The 25,072-nt window shown below is 43.4% G+C and overlaps 1 protein-coding gene across 2 annotated transcripts; it reads left to right on the top strand.

The window, feature by feature from the left end:
• The first annotated feature begins 285 nt into the window (after window positions 1-285).
• Window positions 286-25,072, top strand: LOC117749433 (protein kinase C beta type-like). Of its 2 annotated transcripts, none has more exons than XM_034560090.1 (17): window positions 286-808; window positions 1,285-1,316; window positions 10,832-10,914; window positions 11,889-12,000; window positions 14,493-14,621; window positions 15,011-15,167; window positions 15,458-15,592; window positions 15,684-15,780; window positions 15,904-16,047; window positions 16,149-16,322; window positions 16,463-16,554; window positions 17,430-17,492; window positions 17,591-17,729; window positions 17,821-17,901; window positions 18,001-18,108; window positions 18,664-18,804; window positions 23,967-25,072. In XM_034560090.1, the coding sequence occupies exons 1-17, from the start codon at window positions 645-647 to the stop codon at window positions 24,117-24,119; spliced, it is 2,004 nt and encodes a 667-aa protein (XP_034415981.1). In that variant the 5' UTR covers window positions 286-644; the 3' UTR covers window positions 24,120-25,072. The 2 variants fall into 2 exon arrangements, with proteins under 2 accessions (XP_034415981.1, XP_034415895.1); XM_034560004.1 differs by lacking the exon at window positions 23,967-25,072 and adding an exon at window positions 19,332-21,337 and having other exon boundaries at window positions 359-808.

Below are 25,072 nucleotides of genomic sequence, written 5' to 3' on the forward strand. Positions count from 1 at the left end.
AACTAATTTGAACCTGGGGCTTTGGGGGCCCAAGACTCAGGGGCCCAGACTCAGGGGTCCCAGACTCAGGAGTCCCAGAATGGGCCCCTGAGTCTCAGACCCCTGAGTCATTGTCAGGTTTAGTGATTCAGCCTTTTTTTGTTTGTGCATGTCTGTCGTCGTCCACTGGAAGCATGCAGTATATGTGGTTTAATCTGTGTGCTGTTCACAAGGATTGCTTCAAAGATGTGTAAACAACTGCGCGCGCACCCACTCATATCTGCGAGTTTTGACAAGGGTATCAGGGAGGGGAGGGGGAGGGGAGGGGGGAGTGTTCGGCTGAGGAGCAACACATTGGTGAGAACAGGGAAGCAGCAGGCGCGCGGCACGGGGACCCGCCGGAAGCAGCAGCAGCAGCGGCAGCAGCGCGAGCTGGACGCAGAGCGACAGCACACCGGCGGCAGCACGAGCGACACCGCGGCGGTCAGCGGGGCGGAGAGGAGGAGCAGCAGGAGGAGGAGGAGACACCTGCACCGCGACTCGTTCTCACCCCGCTGCCTCCGTCGTCTCTGCCTCTCTCCCGTCGCCTCTCTCCTCACCCCTCCTCGTTCCTCTCGGACCGTCGCCGCCGCCGCCGCCGCCTCCGCCGCCGCTTCCTCGTTAAGATGGCTGACCCCGGCAGCGACGGAGAGGCACCGGAGAGCGCGCGCGGCTTCGCCCGCCAGGGAGCACTCCGCCAGAAGAATGTGCACGAGATCAAGAACCACAAGTTCATCGCGCGCTTCTTCAAGCAGCCGACCTTCTGCAGCCACTGCACCGACTTCATCTGGTGAGTGTGTGTGTGTGTGTGTGTGCGCGCGCGTGTGTGTGTGTGAGGGGAAAGGACACAGGTGAAGCACTTGCTTCACCAGTGTTCAGACACTGCAGTGTTTCATTCATTGTAATTGTCAAAAAAAAACAACCCACTGCGATGCGCCATTCCCCCAGTTCCCCACAATGCGACAGCACCGCGGGCCCGTCGGGGGGGGGGGGGGTTGTGGGCAGTCGCCGAGCAGTCGCCGCTGCTCGGCGTTTACCGCATCGACCCCCGACACCCATCTCTGAAACTGCAGGTCTGGTGGAGGAATGCAGCTGGAGACACAGAGGGCCCCACTGTTGCTGCAGCAGCTGTGTGTATGTGTGTCCATGTGTGTGTGTCCGTGTGTGTGTGTATGTGCGTGCATATCTGTGTGTCTATGCATGCATCATTGTCAGTGCATCTCCTGTGGATCCCCCAAATCTCACATCCCCGTCTTCTGTCCACAGGGGCTTTGGGAAGCAGGGATTCCAGTGCCAAGGTAAGATCAGTGGCCCATTCACAAATCCCTCTGTCTCCGCTGCATATGGCTGTGGGTGTGTGGATGGATGTTCACCGGCTGAAGGAGTGTTGCTGTGTGGTTTGTTTGTTTGTTTGTTTGTTTGCTCGGGGTAGGGGGGGGCTCTCAGGAAGTGACCTGTCGGCTCCTCAGTTGACGGTGTGTTTGTGTTGGCAGGCAGGTGTCAAAACTCAGAGTAGCTGCTTGCCAACGGCGATGAATGAGAGTGAGAAACACTCTTTGAGGAGGCTCGGGCTGAAGAGACGGTGTGAAACGTAAGAGTAGAAGAGTGCCGAAAGCTGAGACGCCTGTTTTGGGCCAAGGAGAAATGGGAGGAAGACGTACCAGGAAGTTAGGTTTCTCAAGCTCTCCCACCCCCCCTCCCACCCCAACCCCCGTAACATCGAGCCTGAAATCTGATTGGAATTGTAAAATGGTGGGTTTGTGTGTGGGCGGGTGGTGATGTGTGTGTGCGTGTGCGTGTGTGTGTGTGTGTGTGTGTGTGTGTACGGTCCGTGGGTGGGCGGCTGGTTGTGGTGGGCGGCTGGTTGTGGTGACGGGTGGGTGTCTAGACACGGACCTCTCCACAAAATGGTTTCATAAGCGGGCTGCGACGTAGTGACACCCCTCAATCACATGCACGCTGCAGCAAATGCGCTCACGGTATCACTTCCTCTTCTTCACCCATCCATCTCGTGGGGGGAGGGGGGGGGAAGGGGGGGTGGAGAGAGAGAACCCACCCAAAACTCATCTGGAGGTCGAGTCACATGACACGAAAAAGGACCAGCTGTTTCCACATTGTGCTCTTTTAATAAAGACTTCATTGACTTGAAAGACTCGGGCGAAGTTGTGTAATTTATATCAGCAGTTGAATTTAAAAAAAAAAGAAAGTCCCCTCAATCTCCTTGAGCAGCTCTGGGGTTTTTTACAGGAAATGCATTGTGGGTAAAAAGAAAAAAACATCCACACTTTGTGTGTGTGTGTGTGTGTGTGTGTGTGCACGGCCTCCTGGACTATAGTGAGCTCATGTGGTTGAATTTACACCAGCTGACAACACCACTTTAGAGAGCACGGGCCAATCAGAGCCTTCCATAGGGAGAGCTGCTCTCAGGTCGGGTTTCGTGGTGAGTTTCCAACTAACTCTTCAAAAATGTTGTCAAACAAAGTGGTGCTCAGGGTTGTTTGTGATGTTGTGAGTCAGCCATTATTGCTCACGCTGCTAATGCACAATCAATCGAGCTGCACAGATGATTTGGTGATCGGAGACGTCAGAGACGTAGAGGCATCTCGGGGGTAAAATTCGACAACAAATCTGTATTTAAGGTTAAAGGTTAAAGGTTTAAGAGCGTCTCACGGGTACAGTCGGCCGTCATTGGAGCTACCGTTGGTAAATACATCAGGATCAGGACGCGTTTGGTTAAACCGCGCCGGTTAAGCTGCGATGCTGCTCCTCACCGGCGCTGCAGACAACAGACTTCTATGCAAACTGCAATCATGCAAACTACAATCATGCAAACACACACACACACACACACACACACACACACGCACACACATGCACATGCAAGAAGAAGAGCTCCCTGTCTTTGTTGTATTTGTATATGAAAAAGTAAAGGAACGAGAATACGACACAAACGAGACTCCAGTTTACTTTTCTAGTGCGGACGGATGGCAGATGGCACGTTTATTTCACATTTTATTTTTTGTCAATCGTTAATTAATCAATTAATCGATTTGTTGATCTAAATATAACTAATTTGGTGACTATTTGGGTGAACGGTTTATCGTTGATGTCGGCGTTATTCCAGCAAATATTCCCCAAAAATCTGTTTTTCAAATGTGAAGACTTTCCGCTTTTTTACTAATAATTAATTTTTTTAGAAAAACAAGAGATTTGTTAAAGTCACCTTCCGTTCGAGGATGTTGTGATAGACAGTTTTTCTAATGTAAAAAAAAAAAGAAAAGAAAAGAAATCATCATCATTAATCAATTCAGTTGAAGAAATCATAAAAAAAAGGTTTGTTGCAGCCCAAATGTTTGATTAAATTTGCCTCAATTTGGTCCAAAAGGTTCTTCTTATTCACTCAATGTGTTTTTTCTTTTTCACAAATCAACGCTGAATGAGAGAAGAGCAGCTCGTCAATAACGTCCAGTTAAATTATTTTCTTCTCCTCACATGACAGGATAGTTTGAGGTCGGGGGGGTCAAAAGGTTGTTTGTGATGCCGTAAATCTCATTGATCATATTGATCACGCTACTAAAGCAAAACATGTATTGAATTCCCTTTAAATTGCGGACCAAATTAAAATGAGTTTTGATGGGAAACAATCGGCTCGATTTAATCTAACTTGTTGTAGTTGACGATTAGTATGAAAAAAAAAAAAAAAAAAAGGTATGGATTTTATGAATGGGGTCAAAAGGTTTCTTGTGGTATTCACACTGAAGTCATAAATAGGAATTATTTCTAATTTAGATATATGGATCAAACGAATCTTCACCTCAGATATCCAGTAAGAGCCGACTTGAAGGATACCTGGTAGTCAACAGGTTATTGTTGGATGAAGAGTGCCTTACAAATAGAATGCATTATTATTATTATTTATTTATTATTACCCAACAGTAAGATTTTTAAAACAAACAGGTTCATCTCAAGTGTGGATTTTGTTATTATTAAATTAATCGTCAGCTATTTTGATCATTTAATTAATCATTTATGTCTGTTTTTTATATAACTTTTACTTAAATTACAGACTTGAAAAACACCTTTTGAGTCCCGACTTTCATTCGGGTTTTCTTTCCCTACAGAAATGATCAAACGGTGTCAAGTCGACAACAAGCATCAGCAGCGGCTCTGCAGCGTTGGGTCACAACGTAGCCGACGTTTTAATAAAGGTCAATAACACAATGGTGAGATTAGTTTGAACGTGTTGTGGGAAGAAGGGTTAGATTTTGGGAACTGGCAGGTCGCAACACGATAAAACGGAGCAGATTTTGGTTTGCAATGTTGTTTTTTTTTTTAAAGGCTTGGTTTGAACCGACTGTTTCAACGTTATTTACAGTGAAATATTGTCATTTTAAAAGCTGTAAAAACACAAAAACACTTTTCAACCACCAGAACAGTTTAGTGAGTCCTTTGTTAAAAAAAAAAAAAAGGTGTTTTTTTTTTTTAATGAGAAATGTGAAGGCCTAATATTCCGTCGGTGTGTTCTTCTTTTTAATTGATTATTTCCTGTAACGTGAGAGAAAAGTGTGAGAGTTGCGTGAGCGGTGGTGTCTTTTTAAAAAGGGAAGGGAGTAGATAAAGGAGGAGAAACACTCGCTTCATGGTCATGAGGAATGTCAGTCATGTGGCGCCGACTTGTTCTGGCGTGTGCGTCATACTGTGTGTTTAAGACACACTTTTGTTCTTATGATTGTGTTACATGGGTGTCTTCTGTTGCATTTTGTGTGTGTGTAGTTTTGAATACCTGTTTTGCAGGTAAAGGTTCATCTCTTTTCTTGCGTGGGCAGCAAATGGAGGAAGTCCCTCTCGGGTTGATTTCCTGCTTCAGAGCGATCCAGATGTCCGATCAGAGTTTGGACTTGAGGTTTTATTATGAGGAACATTTTTCTTCTCGTATCAGTGGAGAGAACGTTTTTTTCTGATTTGGGCAAAAAAAAAAAAACAACAAAAAAAACATTATGGTTATAGGGTTGTATATTCAAAATGTCTTTTTTAAAGTTTTATCTTTGCACCGGGACAGAAATCTCTAAATTGACTGCTATTTTTTTTTGAAAGACAGAAGAAAAATTTAAACTTGTAATACTAAGCGCAGCCGAGGCTGATGGGGAATGTATTGCACCTTTTTTAAACTCTACAAATTCAATTTTTTTTGACTTGAGAAGAAAAGTCTGTAGGATTCATCCTCTGGAGACCATGAATGTCCACACAGTCGTCCAGTAGATGATGATGATGTATTTCAACCTGAATCCACGCGTTGTTAATCCACTTATACGACCAAGGGGTTCATTAAACACTGCGTTTCTTACACGTGCTCTTGTCACTCCACTCCAAAGTTGACGAGAGCGAAAACACGTTTGTTTTTGTTTGTTCCGCCTCTCCCTCGCCCCACAAATGTAGATATACAGACATAATCTTCTTTTCAGAACAGAAATGGTGTGCGATGAGTACATGTGTTAGTGCACGTGTCCATTATAGAGTGTTTTGTTTTTTTGTTTTCTTCCGGGCAGAAAAGCACAAACATGCACTGGATGGCACTTCATCCCGGCGTTTGATCAAATGTTTCTATGACAACAACACCTCTGCAACATATCGCCGCTCTGGCTGCATGTTCGTGTGATCGACGAGCGTCGCTCCTTTTTAAAAAAAAAAATGTATTATCTATTTGAGCTACTCTCTATTTGTTCAACGCTCGCACCAACCGGGGGAGGCTTGGCTTCATCGTCCGTGTGAAGCGAATAGGATGAAGCTTCAGAATCGACGTTGTTTAATCAAAATAAATAAAAAGTTTAGATGACTTCAAGTGGAAGTATTTTGCACACTCGAACTAAGAGTTTGTGTTTTTCTCCGTTCCCACATTACAACTTCAGAAACACTCAACTGCAGGAGAAAAATGGCAAAAGTCGTCTTTTAAAATAAAATAAAAAAACACTACTTCCAATTCTTGTAAATTGTTGGATCAATGCTGCGGTTTTCTGTCCTGATCGCTGACTGATCAGCGGTTGAAGCGGTGTCCTTGTTATTGATTCGACCGGTCTGAAGTTATTGATTTACAAGATACGCTTGTGACACCGTGGACGAGAAAAGCAAAAACGCACATTTCAGAGATTGTTTTTTGGGATGAAGATGAAACGATCAAAGTCACAAGAAATCACTAAACACTTTGACGACTGTCGGTTTTGCTTGATGTTTTTTTAAATTTATTTTTTCCCTCAATTTGCTTATTTTTTTCTTTCCTTCAGTCAAAAACCACAAATGTATTTAATGTACAAAAATAGAGTAAAACATGAACCAGAGGGATCAGTTATCAAAACTGTGAATCGCCTGATTATTATTAATGTAGTTAAGGTTGTTACAGCTCTATCCATATAAACAGACCCAGTAACAACTGTCAACGTAACCTCAGCTGACCCCGGGGGTCACATGACGAGCACTGTGCATGTGATCTAATTTTAGCCTAGAAGATGTAGCCAATAACACTCCTCACTGTATCCAGCTTATGACAATACATGTATTTACTCATATACGTTTGTGTACACGCGTCCACTCAAACTAAGGGTTGTCTAAGAGGATAAAAGGACGAAGTGATAACATTTATGGATGTAACGGCGTCACGACGGATTGGAAAAGGCACACGACCGCCAGCCGCTGATTTGACTTCCTTTTGCGGATTGCCGAGAGAAAAAACAACAACAACAACAAAAACATTTGTTTCTTTTCAAGCTGCAGTAAAAAAAAAAAGAACGGCCCACGTTTGTGACTTTCCCCTGAATGCACATGTCAATCAAACACATGATGCTGTCAAATTACTGCTGGGCCAAATACTTATATAATATATATATATATATATATATATATATATATATATATATATATATATATACTTAATTAATATTCATAATATCCAAATAATTCAATTAATTGAAATCATTCACTAATTTCCGCTGCTCCCACGGCAAAAGAAAGAAGAAGAAAACGTAAACAAACACAAACAAACACAACTGAATCGATTGTTTTGGTGTTAAAGGTAAATAGGGTTAGGGAATCTTCTTTTAAAAAAGCCTGCACATATTGTGCGCTCATTCCTCGTCACCGGAGTCTTCTGCTAGCTGCTAGCTTGACAGCTGTGCGTACTAACAATAGCCATGTGTGTTGTTTACATACTGCACATAACAATAATCTGTGGGGAGAGAGGCCTGTAGGGGGGCGGGGCCTATAGGGGCGGGGCCTATAGGGGCGGGGTTATCAGAGATAACTTTTCAGTCATCAGGGTCTGAAGGGATATGGCGAGAACGTTTGCGTGCATTTATTTATTATTATTTTATTTTAGAGAGCTGTTCAGTGTCTTATCTGTGGCTCAGTTTCTTCAGGCGAGCTGACGCCTGAAAGATGATTTCAAGTGTCTCCAGTTTGAGGTAATCATCCAAGATGGAGGAACTGGCGGTCCAAATATATATATATATATATTTTTGGAGCGGCTCTGTTTTTGCTGTTTATCGCTGTCGTTTAGATACAACGGGGCGGTGTGTGTGTGTGTGTGTGTGTGTGTGTGTGTGTGTGTGTGTGTGTGTGTGTGTGTGTGTGTGTGTGTGTGTGTGTGTGTGTGTGTGTGTGTGTGTGTGTGTGTGTGTGTGTGTGTGTGTGTGTGTGTGTGTGTGTGTGTGTGTGTGTGTGTGTGTGTGTGTGTGGATTCGACTGTAGTGCTCAGCCTGGTTGCTAGGCAACAGAGCAAAGACCCCCTCGGCAGGTCACTAGGCCTGTCTTTCAGTAGTGCGTGCGTGTGTGTTTGTTTGTTTGTTTGTGTGTGTTTGCACGTGCACATGTCCGTTCGTGTGTTGGAGTAACAGCAGAGTTATGAACAGAAAGCCGTAAAGTGTGACTCCAAGCCGTCAACGTGTTTTCTTTCTGACACGCCGCAAACGCACAACATGAATCCTCCGCCCCCCTCACGTCGGCTCACACCCAGCTGTGCCCGCATCCCTTTCTGCACACGCACACACGCACGCGCACGCGTTTCTCTGTTTGACTTCTTCTTCACTCTTTTTTTTCTTTTCCTCTCGTTTCACGTGTGTTTTTCAGTCACCGCCCTCCACTGTGTGTCCTGTTCATTTGAGTCACGGTTGTGTCTGTTTTGATGGGATTTAACCCCCCCCCCCCCCCCCCCCCCCCCCCACACACACACACACACACACACACACACACACACAACAAAAATGTCCCACAGGTCCAGGTGCATGATGAACAAACGTGAGCGCTCTGTGGCTTCACTGCGAGAGAGAGAGACGCGGAAAAAAGGGCCGCTGGTTGCCACGGTGCCTCATGAAAATGTAACGACAATGTGAATAATTAAGATCAAACTAGAGCTTAATGTCACCCTGTGTGTGTGTGTGTGTGTGTGTGTGTGTCGTTTTGGCAAGGGCTGTTGTTGCAACGTGTGTTTTTAAAAAATATATATATATTTTCATACCCTATTGTTCTCCTAATTCTATTTTTAGTCCATACTGCATGTCACATTGGTTTTTCTCATGTGAAAGCACACCAGTGGGCCGAGGCTCCAGTACCGAGCACTGATCTGCCCCATTTATCTAAATGGACTTCTGGTGTCGGTCGCGTTCTACGTCTTCGTCTGCATGAGAGGCGACCGATCAAAGTTTAAAGGGATGGATGGCGCTTCGTTTTCATCCGAACCCGTGTGTGTGTGTGTGTGTGTGCGTGTGTGAGCGCGGTTTAGAGGTTTGTATCAGGACTGCAATCGGCTTTTAATCTGCAGATTGTGTTCTCATTGATTCGTTTTGTCTCTAAAATGTCAAGAGAGTGATGTCTTCAAATTGCTCCTTTTGTCCCAAACCCAGAAATATTTGATTTACTAACTTATAAAACAGAGGAAAACTATATTTTTGATAAACAACTTAACGGGTTATATAGCATCTTGCATATAGTTTGGACCTGTGGTTGTAAACTGATCTCGTCTTATTCATTTTTAACTAATTAAATGATCTGCCGTACACAATTCAAACGTTCCCAAGTTATTATTGATGCCTTTTTATATTACATTATTATCCAAAGCGACTTAAAATCATGTTACATTCATACACTGTACAGCTACAGGGAGCAATTCAGGGTTAAGTGTCTTGCTCAAGGACACATCGACTAGGGCGGGGATTGAACCGCCAACCCCCTGATTGACAGACGGACCTGCTAACCACTGACCACTATATCTTTACATTGTACCTGTACATTGTAACTTTCTCCACTACATTCAAGTTTAATACATTTAGTTATTTGAGCCATTTTTTTCCAAAGCAAAACAAGCCAAACATTCACTGATTCTTCAATATTTTTGCTGTTTCTGCTTTTTTTTTTCTTTTTTTTTTTTCGGCCAATTTTATATTAATAAATATTTCAACATATCGGCTCGCCTTTGCGACATCGTGATGGACATTTGTTCGTTGCTGCCGTGGTGACATTCACAGCGACGGATCCGACCAGCTCGTCCGTCTCTCCTACTCAACTCCTGTCAATAATTCTGGTACCTTTTTTAAAAAAAAATTATTATTTTTTTTACAGCATTTTGGATCTCATTGTCTGCAGTTCTCAAGACTCATGTGATATGCTGATTTGCAGAAATCCCTGTGGCCTTTTCTGTTCTCTCTTTTTTTTTTTTTATAAATAAAAAATAAAGCACCTGGGGGATTTTCTTGATCACATGCCTGTCGTCATGTGTTTTCCTTTTTTTTTTTTTTTTAAAGCCCGGAGATTTGAAAGGTTTCACGATAACGAGGTTATATCGGGTTTGTCATTTTTTTAAAAAGATTGTATTTGTTGCCTCTCTGAGCTTTTTTCTTTTTTTTTATCACACAATTCACTGACAGTCTGATGCTTCGGCTCAGAAATGATGAAGATATCATTTGAATCATCAACTTCAAGAACGCTGCACGGTAGTCGTCTCACTGGTGTAAGAAGTATTCTGACAGTAACACCAAATACGCTGTAACAGTATTCTTTTTGCAGAATTATGCACAATATGTAATGAATATAAGTGGAGGTTTTTGCGTACTTAATCTTTAAGATATATCGTATGCATGAATTGATTCATACTTTGTCATCTGCAATGCAACTAAAGCTGTTAGTAAAAGTATAAAGTAGCATAAAATGGAAATACCCAAGTAAAATATAAGCACCTCAGAATTGTACTTTAAGTTTGGGCCGGGCAGTATATTGATATTGTGATATGAAAGAGGTGTGTGTGTGTGTGTGTGTGTGTGTGTGTGTGTGTGTGTGTGTGTGTGTGTGTGTGTGTGTGTGTGTGCGCACATCCAAAGATCTTAAGCATATGCAGGTTATTTATTTCAGTCCCTTCGCTGCACTGATTGATTTTAACTTCAAGCGGCGAGCCTCCGGTCACCTGTCGTGTCGAGCCGGCTCTGTTTCCTGTAGCAGCTTTTAATGTGACTGGGGGGTGGGGGTGGGGGGGGTGGGTGGGGGTGGGAGCACGAGATGTCCCGCCACGCTGCGGTTAAATTTACAATCATCTCAAACTGAAGCGATAAAAACTAAATATAGACGGTCGACAGCACGGAGAGAAACAAACGGGAAAACTGCTGAAATGCGAGTAGCCTATTGTGCAGTGACTAATGCCACATAATTGACATATTGATTCATCTCGTTGTTGCTATTATGTCGCCTTATTTGGCGTTGTAAAGAAGCCTCCGTCTGACATTTGCTTTTTTTTTTTTTTTTTCCTTCTTTCTTTCTTCCTCTCTCCCTCCTCCACCAGTGTGCTGTTTTGTGGTCCACAAGCGCTGCCATGAATTTGTCACCTTCTCCTGTCCGGGGGCCGACAAAGGACCCGCCTCCGACGTGAGTAAAGAACACTGGACGTGAAACGGACTGCCGATGTTCGAGTTAGACGTTAAACGCGCGGTTAGTTATCGGTTTGCTGATGAGTGATGTTTATTAATAACATTAGCAAGGTCAGCACTGTGTGTGTGTGTGTGTGTGTGTGTGTGTACATCCATGTTGTTCCTGTACTTGCTGATGGATAAACGAACACACACACACACACACGCACTTGTGTACAGACCCCTGGTCCTTCTGCTGAGCTGTGAGCCCCAAATCACATTGAGACGTGTCAGTAAAGAGAGAATGTGCTGCCTGGCTGCCTCAGGTTAATGAGCCAAACACACACACACACACACACACACACACATACTGGACCCTGGTTATCTTTCTCTCTCTCTCTCTCTCTCTCTCTCTCTCTCACTCACTCACTCACTCACACACACGCATTTGTGAGTCAGCATGGATTTTGAAGTCATATAACTGATGTTTGTTTATTAATTTCTAACTCCTCTTTATTTTCTTTGTTCGTCGTTACATATTTCTAAGCATCCCTCAAAACTCTCTGCGTTGCCTCTCGTAAATACTTTTTGATAATCGAGGCAACGTTTAAAGGAGCGGGTCGCCACAGGTACACCGAATGGTCAAAACGTCTACACCCTTCGGGCCTCGGGACGGTCTCGGTCGTCATGACGATGCAAAATACTGTGTTTCAGACAAAAGTTTCGTAATCGTTCTCAAGGTTGAGGAGTTAGATGCTCACGTGTGGCTTACATTTCCGTACAGTGTATCTGAAAAGGTGGTTAAATACCACGAGAGGTAAGTGAGAAGATCCTCTTGTTTGTTTTGGGTGAACCGGCACTTTAAATCCGGGACTACTGGGAACAACCGAACAGTTTAAAATCTTTTATTAATAGAGTCCCGACTGAAGCGACCTGGATTACTTGAATTCAAGTGTCTCTCTCTCTCTCCTCTCTGTGTTTGTGCCTCTGCAGGATCCTCGCAGTAAACACAAATTTAAGGTCCACACGTACTCCAGCCCGACCTTCTGCGACCACTGTGGCTCCCTCCTCTACGGGCTGTTACACCAGGGCATGAAATGTGACCGTACGTACACTCCTGTGTGTGTGTGTGTGTGTGTGTGTGATCTATAGAATTTGCGTACATTTTAAATACATGCATAGATCAATATCCCTATTAAAACAATTATAATTTGGCCTATCTATCTATTTAGATCTTGAAATAAATATAAATGAGTCAATATGGTTAAATACATAAAGCTTTTATTTTGGAAAGGACATTTTATTTCAGGGGGCTTTTATTTCCTCACGCCAGATTAGTTTCACAGCTGTTTTTTTATTTACATTTGTAAAATTCAAATGAGTGAGGGGAGGTTATCTCAGATTATGGACCCTAGCAACAATAATGAGCTTGGCTATAGCTCTCCGGAGGCGGAGCTTCAGTCAGCGTGAGGGACCGCGAAGTGCGCTAGCCGGCTAATTTACCGCCTCGTTTATTTATTTCAGGATGTGTATTCTTGTCGTCATATTTATCTATTTAATAGGCATATTAATTTAATATAAATATTTATTCAAAATGTAAATGTTATTTAATGATCTAAAGTGTGGCACACATGAACTGATTTTTATTTATTTTTTTACCTGCTTTATTGACTAAATTGAACACTTTTTCGCATATTGACAAACTTTTTTTTAATAGATTTAATAACTTTAATATATATATAATATATCGTTTGTATTGATTTGCCTTCAGGTGAAGGCTTAAAGTAGAAATGGCCGCTTGAAATATTATATTTCCGTCGTTCCAATTAATACGGTGTTACTTCATATCACTCATAGTCCACACACCAAAATGTACATTGCAGACATCATTTACTATATTTGACCTGCTCACGAAGGCCTGTTGGCAACAAAGACTCAAACAGGAAGTGGGGCTGCATCTCGCGGCCTCCAGGCGTCACCGACATTATTTAGTAGGCGGGCGGTTTCTCGTGGTTTTCTGTGAGCATCGGATCGACTTTGAAGACGTTTTTTTTATACATTTTATATTTAGAATCGAATGCAAACAAAAAAGGAAAAGAAAAAAGTTTTTTAAAGTCTCGGTGCTGAAAAGTGTGTTCCGGTCGCTACATCACAACTCACTTCGATGTACAGGTTATATATTATATATATATATATATATATATATATATATATATATATTGTTTCTTGCAAATTTAGTTTTATGTTAACAAATTAGATTTTCAACTTTGGCGCGTGGACGTTGCCTCTTGAGTTGCAAAGCGGTGGCGACCTTCTTCCTCTGTGAAGTCTCGATATTTCATCATTTGGGGTGGGGTCACGGTGGTTCTCCTGACCTGTCACTCAAAACTGAGTCCCTCCTTTTTAACTTTCCGTCTGCCCGCTTTAAACTGGAGGAACACCCCAAAAAAAGGCTCTTAATTATACAGTTTAGATGAGATGTGATGTTCTGCCACATCAAAAAATAGTTTTTTTTTTCTACGTCATCCCTCCATAAAGTTTTAATGCACGGTGAAGTCAGACGTAAATGTGAACGTTACATAAATGAACGATGTGTTTAGGGCACTGCTTTCGTGGAGATTTTAAGATGAAACTCATCAGAAGAAGTTATGATAAGAAAGGTCTTCATCATGGGATGGAAAACATATACGACAGGTTGCCTTCTGCCTCCAGTGAGTGGAGTAAAATGTGGAGATTTGTATGTCGGAGCAGGCTGACATCTAGTGGACGGACCGGGAATTACAACACATGTTTCTTTTAAAAAACAAATCAGTGCTCACTATTAAGAGATACACTATTATCTGTGCTCTATGTTTGCCCGTGTAGCTGTACTCAACACTAATAAGTATATTGGTGTCATCATGCACGGAGGGTCTGATAAAATGTGTGAGATGCATTATGGAAGCTGTAGGATCCAGATGTCTCGACCTTTTGTCGCTTCAGTTTTGACCTCTTGTCAGTCCCCAAAATGCGAGGCATGGACATGAATGAAATGTATGAACATTTTTGATCGCGACAATTAAGGATTCACGATATCGTCTCCCTAATTATTCAAATATGCATTAAAACCTCTAGAATGGCACCTAAATATATACTGGAATCACTTCAACAAATATTTCCACTGTTTCACATTATGTGTTTGTGAAAAAACACATCTTAAAAATCATAAATCAGTAGGTCCAAAAACAATAACAATTGCGTGAGTTTGTTGTTTCTCAATCAGATTAATTTTATCACGAGCCAGTCTCTCAAATCTGATGATAAAGTACCGAGTTGAGAGTTTGAGGAGGGTCGAGTCATACGTTGTACTTTTGGATTTTGTGCTATTTAGATGGAACTAACGTGTGTGTGTGTGTGTGTGTGTGTGTGTGTGTGTGTGTGTGTGTGTGTGTGTGTGTGTGTGTGTGTGTGTGTGTGTGTGTGTGTGTGTGTGTGTGTGTGTGTGTGTGTGTGTGTGTGTGTGTGTGTGTGTGTGTGTGTGTGTGTGTGTGTGTGTGTGTGTGTGTGTGTGTGTGTGTGTGTGTGTGTGTGTGTGTGTGTGTGTGTGTGTGTGTTCAGACTGTATGATGAACATCCACAAGCGATGTGTGACCAACGTCCCGAGCCTGTGCGGGACGGATCACACCGAGAGGAGAGGACGCATCCAGATCTGTGCCCAGATCGCCGACGACACGCTCACCGTCACCAGTGAGTGCACTCTGTCTCTTCATCTTCACACACACACACACACACACACACACTGAGGACCTCTCAAAGCTCTATCAGCCCAGGACTAAAACTGGAAAGTCCATTAGTCGATCAATGATCCAACGATTGACCCATATCTCCACTGGAACATGCATCCACGTGCCAGCTCTCTCTCTCCCAGACAGCTGTGCATTGATTTTGGAACAGAAACTAAACTGTTTGTTAAATGTTGTCAAATGTAGCCCCGGTTATTTAGAGCAGGGCCGACACCGACGGGCCCACATCCTGCCGTCCTTTTGAAAAGGACACAATCCAGACTAAACTGTCTCAAAGTGTGCCTTATTTATTTATTTTTGTAAACCATGTCCTCCTCCTCCACCCCGTCGCAGTCAAAGAGGCCAGGAACCTGGTTCCCATGGACCCCAACGGCCTGTCAGACCCCTACGTCAAGCTCAAGCTCATCCCAGACCCCAAGAGCGAGAGCAAGCAGAAGACCAAGACCATCAAGTGTTGCCTCAACCCCACCTGGAACGAGACCTTTACTTTGTGAGTCGCCGCGGTCCCATGAGTTTTGAGGCTTCGACAAAACTTTTTGCAATGTGCACGCTGGTTTCAAGTCACTCTATCTATAACGTGACCCTGTCCCCGTTCCTTTTCTTGCTGTTGCTCGTTCAAGCTCTTCTGGGTTGCTGTGTGGCACTTGCTGCTTGTCGTCGTTGTTGTTGTTTACCAGTTCAAATAGACAGAGATGTGTAGGCTTTTTTTTTATTTATTTTTTTTACAGATTTTCTTTCTAAGAACACCCTTCATCTGACCGTCTGTCCCCATTTCCATAGCAAACTAAAAGAAACCGACAAGGACCGCCGTTTGTCGGTGGAGATCTGGGACTGGGATTTGACCAGCAGGAACGACTTCATGGGATCCCTGTCCTTTGGGATCTCAGAGCTTCAGAAACAAGGGGTGGATGGATGGTAAGGTGTCAAGATCGAAAGGGAAATAACAGAGGTGTGAATATGTTTATTATTGTCTGGTGATCGTCCTGCTTTTTATCCCGGAGGTTAGGTTTAAGATGCTTTCTCAGGAGGAAGGAGAATATTTCAACGTTCCCGTCCAGCCAGATGGAGAAGACGGTAACGAGGAGTTACGGCAAAAGTTCGAGGTGAGAAAACGGAGACGATGGGTTTATTAATCTGTGCGGTCCGTCTCTTCTTCGCTTACAATCTTGTCACATCTACCTCCCTCTCTCTCTCTCTCTCTCTCTATCTCTCTCTATCTCTCCCAGAGGGCGAGGGTGGGGCCTGGAAAACCCACGGACTCGTCTTCCTCCTCCTCGGTGTGCAAGTACGACAGCAACGGCAACCAGGACCGGGTCAAGCTCTCGGACTTCAACTTCATCATGGTGCTTGGCAAAGGCAGCTTCGGCAAGGTGACTGGGAGCGGGGGGGAGCGGGGGGGCCTGCACACGAGACACGGTAACGAGTGGCCCGGATGACGAGATCACATCTTTTTTTTTTTTTTTTCATTCAGGTGATGCTGGCGGAGAGGAAGGGCACCGATGAGTTGTACGCCGTGAAAATCCTGAAGAAGGACGTGGTGATCCAGGACGACGACGTGGAGTGCACCATGGTGGAGAAGAGAGTCCTCGCTCTGGCCGGAAAACCGCCGTTCCTCACCGAGCTGCACTCCTGCTTCCAGACCATGGTGTGTGTGTGTGTGTGTGTGTGTGTGTGTGTGTGTGTGTGTGGATTGCGTGGCCACCTCGAGAAGACGTGCACGTCGACACTTGTAACGCGCTTCGTCACGTTTTCTCACTCGCTCTCCTCCTCTTCTCGGTCTTCCAGGACCGGTTGTATTTCGTCATGGAGTATATAAACGGAGGAGACCTCATGTACCAGATCCAACAGGTCGGCAAGTTCAAGGAGCCGCATGCTGTGTGAGTGTTCATGCACACACACACACACACACACACACACACACACACACACACACACACTTTCTGGTAGTTTGTCGTGCTTCTCGTTTTCTCTCCTTAGTTCTAATGCAGTTTTCCCTTCGTTGCACTGCGCTTTTCCCTTTATAATTAATTATATTAATAAACATTAAGGGTTAGATATCAGTACGCTATATATACGTGTATATATATATATATATATGTGTGTGTGTGTGTGTATATATGTGTGTGTGTATATATATATATATATATATATATATATATATATATACATACATACATACATACATACATACATAAACAAACAAACATTCCGTAGTTAATCTGCAGCTGGAGGTATGACATAAATACACATAGTGATATGTACAGTATAGACGTGTATAATGAACATACTGACGTTAGTTTGGCGTCTAGACTCCGACTTCATGACTCATCATGCAGATATGATTACATATATTAGGTATATTAAATACATTAGGTATATCCCCCCCCCAGCCAGCCGGAGCCTGCAGGTGGAAGCTGGTGTGTTGGTGGGGCTGAAAGAGCAGCCGGCAATACTGACACATTCACGAGGCAGAGGGGGAGATGGGATTAATGTTTTGCTCCCCGAATAGACGGGAGGGTTGTGTTGGGCGGATGGCACGGGGAGCGAGTCACATGACTTGAATATGTATCAGCGCGGCTCGAACCTTGCAGGCGTCTCTCCATTCATGAGATGAGAAAATGATTGTGCAATTTCATATCATCACACAACATGCGTGTGTATGCATGTCAATACAGACACACACACACACACACACACACACACACACACACACACACACACAGTTAGAGACCGGTGTTTGTCTGTATTTTAGGTTCTACGCTTCAGAGATTGCCATTGGACTCTTCTTCCTCCACTCCAAAGGCATCGTGTATCGGTGAGTCCGTTTGTAAATCGGCTCGAGTCTGCATGTACGGTTTACAATCATTGGAGAAAGTGTGTGTGTGTGTGCGTGTGTGTGTGTGTGTGTGTCAGGGATCTGAAGCTGGACAACGTGATGCTGGACGCTGAAGGCCATATAAAGATAGCTGACTTTGGCATGTGCAAAGAGAACATGTACGACGGAACTACGACCAAAACCTTTTGTGGAACACCGGACTACATCGCTCCAGAGGTGTGTGAACGGGCGGTGAACTCTATATTTTCTTCTTCTTTTTTTTTTTTTAAAACACCCCCTGAATTGAATTGAATTGTGTCTTTTATAGATCATAGCGTATCAGCCTTATGGAAGGTCTGTAGACTGGTGGGCCTTTGGAGTCCTGCTCTATGAAATGCTCGCCGGACAGGTTTGTTTTCATTCGCTGTCGTTTTTAATTGTTGTTTTTTTATTGAGAACAATTGCAGGCGGTGAAGAAACGGTGACGTTTATATTTGTTCCCACTCAGCCGCCTTTTGACGGGGAAGATGAAGACGAGCTGTTCCAATCCATCATGGAGCATCACGTCTCTTACCCTAAATCCATGTCCAAAGAAGCGGTCGCTATCTGCAAGGGGGTGAGGCCGCACGCTCGCATGCACGCTCGCATGCACGCTCACATGCACGCTCACGTGCACGTGCACAAGCAGGCACAACGTTTACGCTCACGATGCTGTCCGTTGCAGTATCTTCCAAAACGTCTACTTAAATTGGTATTAAATGCGCACTCAAGAAATTTACGGTTGAATATCATGCAAACAATTTGATTTGTCTTGCAACATATGTACTCGATTGTCTTTTTAAATTAGTATTAAATGCGTAAAATAAAGAAATTACGGTTGAATGTCATGCAAACAATTTGATTTGGGTATAACATTTCGTGATGCCGGTAAATTTAGGTCAATGACAAAATTCTTAGTTTTGGTAATTTAATAAATTCAGTTTATAGTTCAGCCCTAATGAAGTTTACCTGCTTCTTTACCCCCCGTGATGCAACTTCATGCAGTGAAGGGTGGCGGACACACACATGTGCACACACACACACACACACACACACACACACACACACACACACACACACACACACGTGTCCAAACTCTTCTCCCCTTATGTCTGTCTGTGTGTGATTGCAGCTGATGACCAAGCACCCAGGAAAGCGCCTGGGCTGCGGTCCAGAGGGGGAGCGAGACATCAAGGAGCACGCCTTCTTCCGCTACATCGACTGGGAAAAACTGGAGAACAAAGAGGTCCAGCCGCCTTTCAAACCTAAAGCTGTGAGTATATTACACACACACACACACACTCACACACTCACACACTCACACACTCACACACACTTACTCTTTGCAACTGTTGAATATGATCTGAACTTGGCCGATTTACCTTAGAGATGAGTCCACGGGAATAAACGTACTTAGCGCAGGTGAGTTTTAGATGACATCGTTCATCCCCCTGAACCCAACCGTCACCCACCATCGGTCACTACTCTGACAAATGCCGAGGTGAGATTTGTGAGTGTGTGTGTGTGCGTGTGTGTGATCACCGGCGATGACGCCGAGACGTCACCAGCTCACACGCGGACCAATGGAAATCCATACAGTTTTCAGGCTGTGAGTGATTCGATTGGTTGATGCCATGTTTTAGTTGTATTTCTCTTTTTTCTCTTTGTCCTTTTGTTGTTGTCCTTTTTTTCCTTCACATCTCTCATCAAACTCACTCCTCCCTCCCCCCCCCCCCCCCCCCCCCCCCCCCCCCCATTCCCCCTCCATCCCCTCCCATCTCTTTCTCCTCTCCACGGCAGTGTGGGCGTGATGCGGAGAACTTTGATCGCTTTTTCACGCGCCACCCCCCCGAGCTGACCCCCCCAGATCAGGAGCTTATATCCAACCTGGACCAGGAAGAATTCCAAGGCTTCTCATTTGTTAACCCTGAGTACCCTCACACAACTCACTGACCACGCCGCATATTCACCGCGGCTACACACTAGTAATCCCTCTTGAAAACACACATTAAAAACAAAAAACAAAAAAAATTCACCACGATGTCATATCCAGGCCGCAATGGGCAGGGTGAAACGTCAAAAGGAAATAGTTCAACACTTTTGAGAAATACAATTTATTTTCCGAGACTTCGATGAGAAGATCGATATCGATCTCACGTCTGCGTGCAGGGTAAGGAGCCGGAGCCTGGAGGCGATTAGCCTAGCTTAGCATAGAAACTGGAGGCAGGGGGGGGGAAAACGGCTCGAGAGTCTTCACCAAAAACTCTCGTTGTGTGTGTATTAAATAAATGAGATAAAACATCTTTAATTGGTAAACTTTACTTCCAGCAGCTGCATTGTTGAGAAGAGCGAGGCTAACTGTTTCTCTCCCCCCCCCCCTTCCCCGGGCTTCCAGTTGTTATGCTAAGCTAAGATTATTGCCTCCCGGCTCCAGCTTTGTATCTCCGGTCATGAGGTCGGTATCAATCCTCTCATCTAACTCTCTCACACTGACGTAATAAAGCGTATTTCTCCAAATAACGTTCGGAGGTGCTAAAAACGCTACGAATCCGGAGAAACACTCAAGATATTCACGCGTCAAGTTGCCAGTAGGAGACACTGCTTTTCCCCCAGTTTACCGTGGTTTAGCACGGCAGCACTAGCGGCTGCATTTCTGCAGAACTGTCGCTCGCTCCTGAACGCAGCCCGGCCAGCGGGGTTCAGGTCGGGGGTCCGACCTCAGGGCCGTCTCCGTGTCACCATCCCTGTGATTGCATATGGAGTACGACGGACCCGTCAGTAATATTGATGCGCGTACTACGATCGCATATTTGGTAATATACATTACGATGTAAGTGAAAACTGACCAATTGCTTTGCTATGATTTATTTTTTTTGGAGTACCGATCAGTTGACTTTATATTGTATATAAAACCAAACACTTTCTGTCCAGTCAGTGTTGTGACGAGCTTAAATCTTTTTTGCTCATTTTTAACCAGATAGACGTATTTATACATGCAGCCAAGCGAGTCTGCGTCAAGTTAGTGATTTATTTTTTTGTATTTATTTTTTTTGACTGGAATTTTATTACTCAATAATGGGGGAAAAGAAAACATTCACCACATTACACTGTGTTTTAATGACATATCTCTTCGCTTGTATATGACATTTATTGGAAGAATTTCACATCAGACGAGTCTTGTGAAGCTAGTAGTTTGTTAGGATGTCCAAAAGTGCCAAATAAAAATAATTTAAAAAAAATAATAGGGTTCAGAATCGTGAGGAGGTGTCCTCAACAACTGTGATGAAGGGCAGCCATCTTGTGCCATTTTTTGCAGTCCGTGTGTAATTATTAGAATACGCATCGCTTATTTGTCCTTTTTCACGTATTAAAAAAATGAACGAAGAACGCGAAGTTGCGTTTCATTGCGAAGGCAGGCCGTGTTATCTTTTTGTAACTTTGTGTAACGATGCAGGGTCGTAACAATGTGTCAAATCTGGTTCTTTTGAGCTCGTATAAATAAATAAATAAAATTTTAAAAAAGGGAGGCGGCACCGTGTTTTGACGTCACAGGTTTTTTTTTTTTTTTAAGACGATTTGATTCTGCTTGGTGGAGGAAAATAAAAAAAAGTGAGAGTTTATTGTGATGATGTGTAATTAACAGTGAGATTAGGAGAAAGGATATAGATATATTTGGAGCGCTATATCCAGAGAGAGAGAGGTATTTGGATACATTGTTCTGGATGAGAGAGAGAGATGCTTCTGTGGATTGTGTAACTGTATGACTGGAAAAACTGATAATATACTCACTGGTGCCTACCAGACTACTTCTGCTGTGTCTGCCTTGTTACTGCTGCTACACCCAACAACGGTGACGCTTTTTAATTTGGTTCATCATATCTGGAGGCAGGAGACGGCTGGCTTATTTTAGCATGAGCTGTCTTGTTAGTTTAATTTGTTATAAAAAAAAAAAAGAAGCCTAAAAAAACCCCTCAATTTCTAATTCATCGGACTTCCCTGAAGTTACAGACAAACTGGTCGAGCCTTGATGTGGTTTAGGGCTTTATGGGAAATGGTGTTTGTCAGAGGACGCTGAAATACTAACAATTATAAATAACAATATTTCAAAAAAACTATAAAGTCCTTATCGTAACATAGTTTGACCAGAAATTCTAGTTTACTAAATTTCTGTCTTCTGTTTTCAGCTGCATGTCATGGCCTTCATTCATTGGTTGAGAGAAAGTTACATTTTATATTATTTCAACTGTTAGTGTCTATTTTCCATAACATAAATATGGTATATATGCTGTATATGGAAAATATACACTAACACTTGATATATATATATATATATATACACACACTCACAACTGTTACCAATCACATGATACATTACTTTATAGTGTGTTATCAACCATTCATTTATTGTTTTGTACTGCTTATAAAAGCCACATATGAGGGTTAAAATACGATGTCGTCCACAAAACAAACGCTCAAAATCCGCAGCGTCACACCTGCCTCTTCACAAAAAAACGAGCTGAGTTAGTGGTGAGTTCATGGACCAGTGGTAACGGTGGGAAAGTTTCCCTCATTTCAGCTGGAAGCCCTGTGATGAGACGTAAAGGAGGAGGTAGGAAACTAAATGCTTTGTGTGTGTGTGTGTGACGTGACGTGACGTGTGTGTGTGTGTGTGTGATACATGTTTTCTTGCCTGGGACTCACTGCTTCACCTCACCTGTGTGAAATCGTTCTCCGGTTGTGGTCTGGTCTGCAGCTGAGCTGTTCTATCGGTCCGTGTCTGTTCTCTATCGGTCCGTGTCTGTTCTCTATCGGTCCGTGTCTGTTCTATCGGTCCGTGTCTGTTCTCTATCGGTCCGTGTCTGTTCTCTATCGGTCCGTGTCTGTTCTCTATCGGTCCGTGTCTGTTCTCTATCGGTCCGTGTCTGTTCTCTATCGGTCCGTGTCTGTTCTATCGGTCCGTGTCTGTTCTATCGGTCCGTGTCTGTTCTATCGGTCCGTGTCTGTTCTATCGGTCCGTGTCTGTTCTGTACTGGAACGTGTTTCTCTCTCTGGCTGGAATCTTTCTGCATTTGTGCCGTTTGAAAGTGTTTTTTTTCCATCTTGTGTACTGTTTCTGGGGTTTGTCGGCAGGGTGTGTTTGTTTTTTGTCGACTTGACCCCCCCCCCCCTCACACACACACACACACACACACACACACACACACACTCCCACCCACCACCCCGTCCTGTGTGGAATCAGAGGAGTGTGTTTCTGAGTCTAGACTGGTGGTGTCACCATTTACAGATGATCAGAGGTGTGGACTACAGACGACTGAGACTCGGCAATACCAAAATACACACGACTTCACTTGGACTTCAAGGACACGTTCACAACAAGTCTGTCTCATCAATATGTTGTGTTGTTTTTGTAGTAATAACTCATATTTTATAAATGCTCAGGTAAGGGGGACAAATTCCTCCCATGCAAATCTTCATATTATTATTTTTTTTGTTTAATTTTATTTAATATATTCAAAAAAAGTACAAAGTACATTTAAAGTTGTCTGACAGGGCATTGCCCCGACATCCCACCATATCGATGGCAACATATGATATATTTTTTTGCTTTTCCCCTGAAGGCCTTACTTTAATATGTCGCCAACTATTTCACTTTTTTTTTAGAAATAAAGCTGCTCAAAGAGTCTGAAAGTCTAACGAAGAATATATACAGTATAATACAAGTAGCCACGCCCACTTCCATATGACGCAGCGTTGACTGTGCTGTATGTTATGCTCTGTGTGTGTGTGTGTGTGTGTGTGTGTGTGTGTAGATGAAGGATTAAGTTGTTAAATTTTACCCATAGGGCAGCTAGCTAGTTTTTTGTTGTTTTTTTAAGCTAAAATTCTGGCTAGATCTTACATGTTGCTCATTACCAAAACAATCCTTGACGACAATTTTTTCAGATCCAGAGTCCTTATTATTATATACTTCAGGCGTAGTTGGACAAAAGTGATTATCTGCCAATTTAATGTACATTTTTTAATTTAATGTAAACTCATATGAAACTTTTCTTAAGCTTTTTGCGTGATGGATAAGTCGCATCAGAGGAATTTGGTCCCCTGAAGAGACAGAACAAGACTTTAAATGCACCGTACTGAGTGGTTCCAGACTTTTTTTTATTTTATTAAGATTTAGGAATCCATACACAACATTTAGGACTTTGACTTTGGACTTTAGTCGACTTCATCCCACCTCTGCAGATTATTGTCTTTCTTTCTTCTCCGTCCTCCATCTTTGTGCCTCTATGGGAGAGTTGTTCCTTTTGCTTGTTGTCAACCTTCTTCCTTCTAAAACCTTTTTTTTTAAACGCTGTACAAATTCAATCTCAATTTTCTAAGTTCACGTTCTCTCTCTCTCTTCTCCTTCTTCTTCTCCTTCTCTTCTCTCTTTCGCAGAAATCTCGCCGCGACGTCGGCAACTTCGACAAGGAGTTCACCAAGATGGCGGTGGAGCTGACGCCCACAGACAAGCTCTTCATTATGAATCTGGACCAGAACGAGTTCCAAGGCTTCTCTTACACCAACCCCGAGTTCATCATACAGGTCTGAAAGACTTAGAAACCAGACTTTCACTCTCCGATCCGTTGACCGCCCATCGAGGAACTCATCCAGCGTCGTCATCGCAACCGCCGAGGCCGCCATTCAAATCTCAACCCACACCAGCACCTTAACCGGACAATAATTATTATAAACCCACCACGACGGCTTTTAACTGCTGGTTGGGTCACACTGGGACTGAGTTTGACCAGTAACACACACACACACACACACACACACACATCGCCAAACTCCGGGCTATGTGTAGTATTCACAGGTCCTCGTGGTGAGTGGGTCAATACAGAGTCATATAGTGAGTGTGTAACCGTGTGTGTGTGTGTGTGTGTGTGTTGCGCTCTTTATCGATCGACAACCGTGTGCATTTGTTTACTTGATTCTCTTCGGCCTGTAAACATTGCGTCATGAACATTCCATGATCAATATGTCATATACGCGCGCACACACACACACACAGGCGCACGCACACACACATCTGTGCAGGCTGCGATTTGGAAGGCTTTTTATGAAGCCCTGATTTATGACCTCATGTCTTAAGTTGGTCCTGAACTTAGTCATAAGCACGTCTCGTCTTCCTTTTTGAAATTGATGCAAAAAAAAAAGAAAGAAAGAAGAAATCCACCCCAAAAATGCCTGTTTGGCAGCGATATTTAAAAAAAAATGTCTCGGTCTTCTTCTCTTTGCTTAATCTCTCTCTCCAGTCTTTGTGGTGCAGCTCCTCTATGCATGCCATATCTGTTGGTACAGTAGTTCCCTTAAGATTTGCGTTTGACATCCATGGAGGAAAAAAAAAAAAAAAACACTCTGGTGTCTCGAATTTATCGATGCAAGTTTTTTGAAATAGCCACGCTCTTCTTTTTTTTATTCTTTTTTTTTTTTATTTGCAAACGCTGTGTCTCTAATAATGTCGAAATATGCTGTAAAGAGTTTCACTATCCTTGACAAGA

This window comes from Cyclopterus lumpus, chromosome 1 (assembly GCF_009769545.1).
Source record: "Cyclopterus lumpus isolate fCycLum1 chromosome 1, fCycLum1.pri, whole genome shotgun sequence".
In the NCBI taxonomy this organism is placed as follows: domain Eukaryota; kingdom Metazoa; phylum Chordata; class Actinopteri; order Perciformes; family Cyclopteridae; genus Cyclopterus; species Cyclopterus lumpus.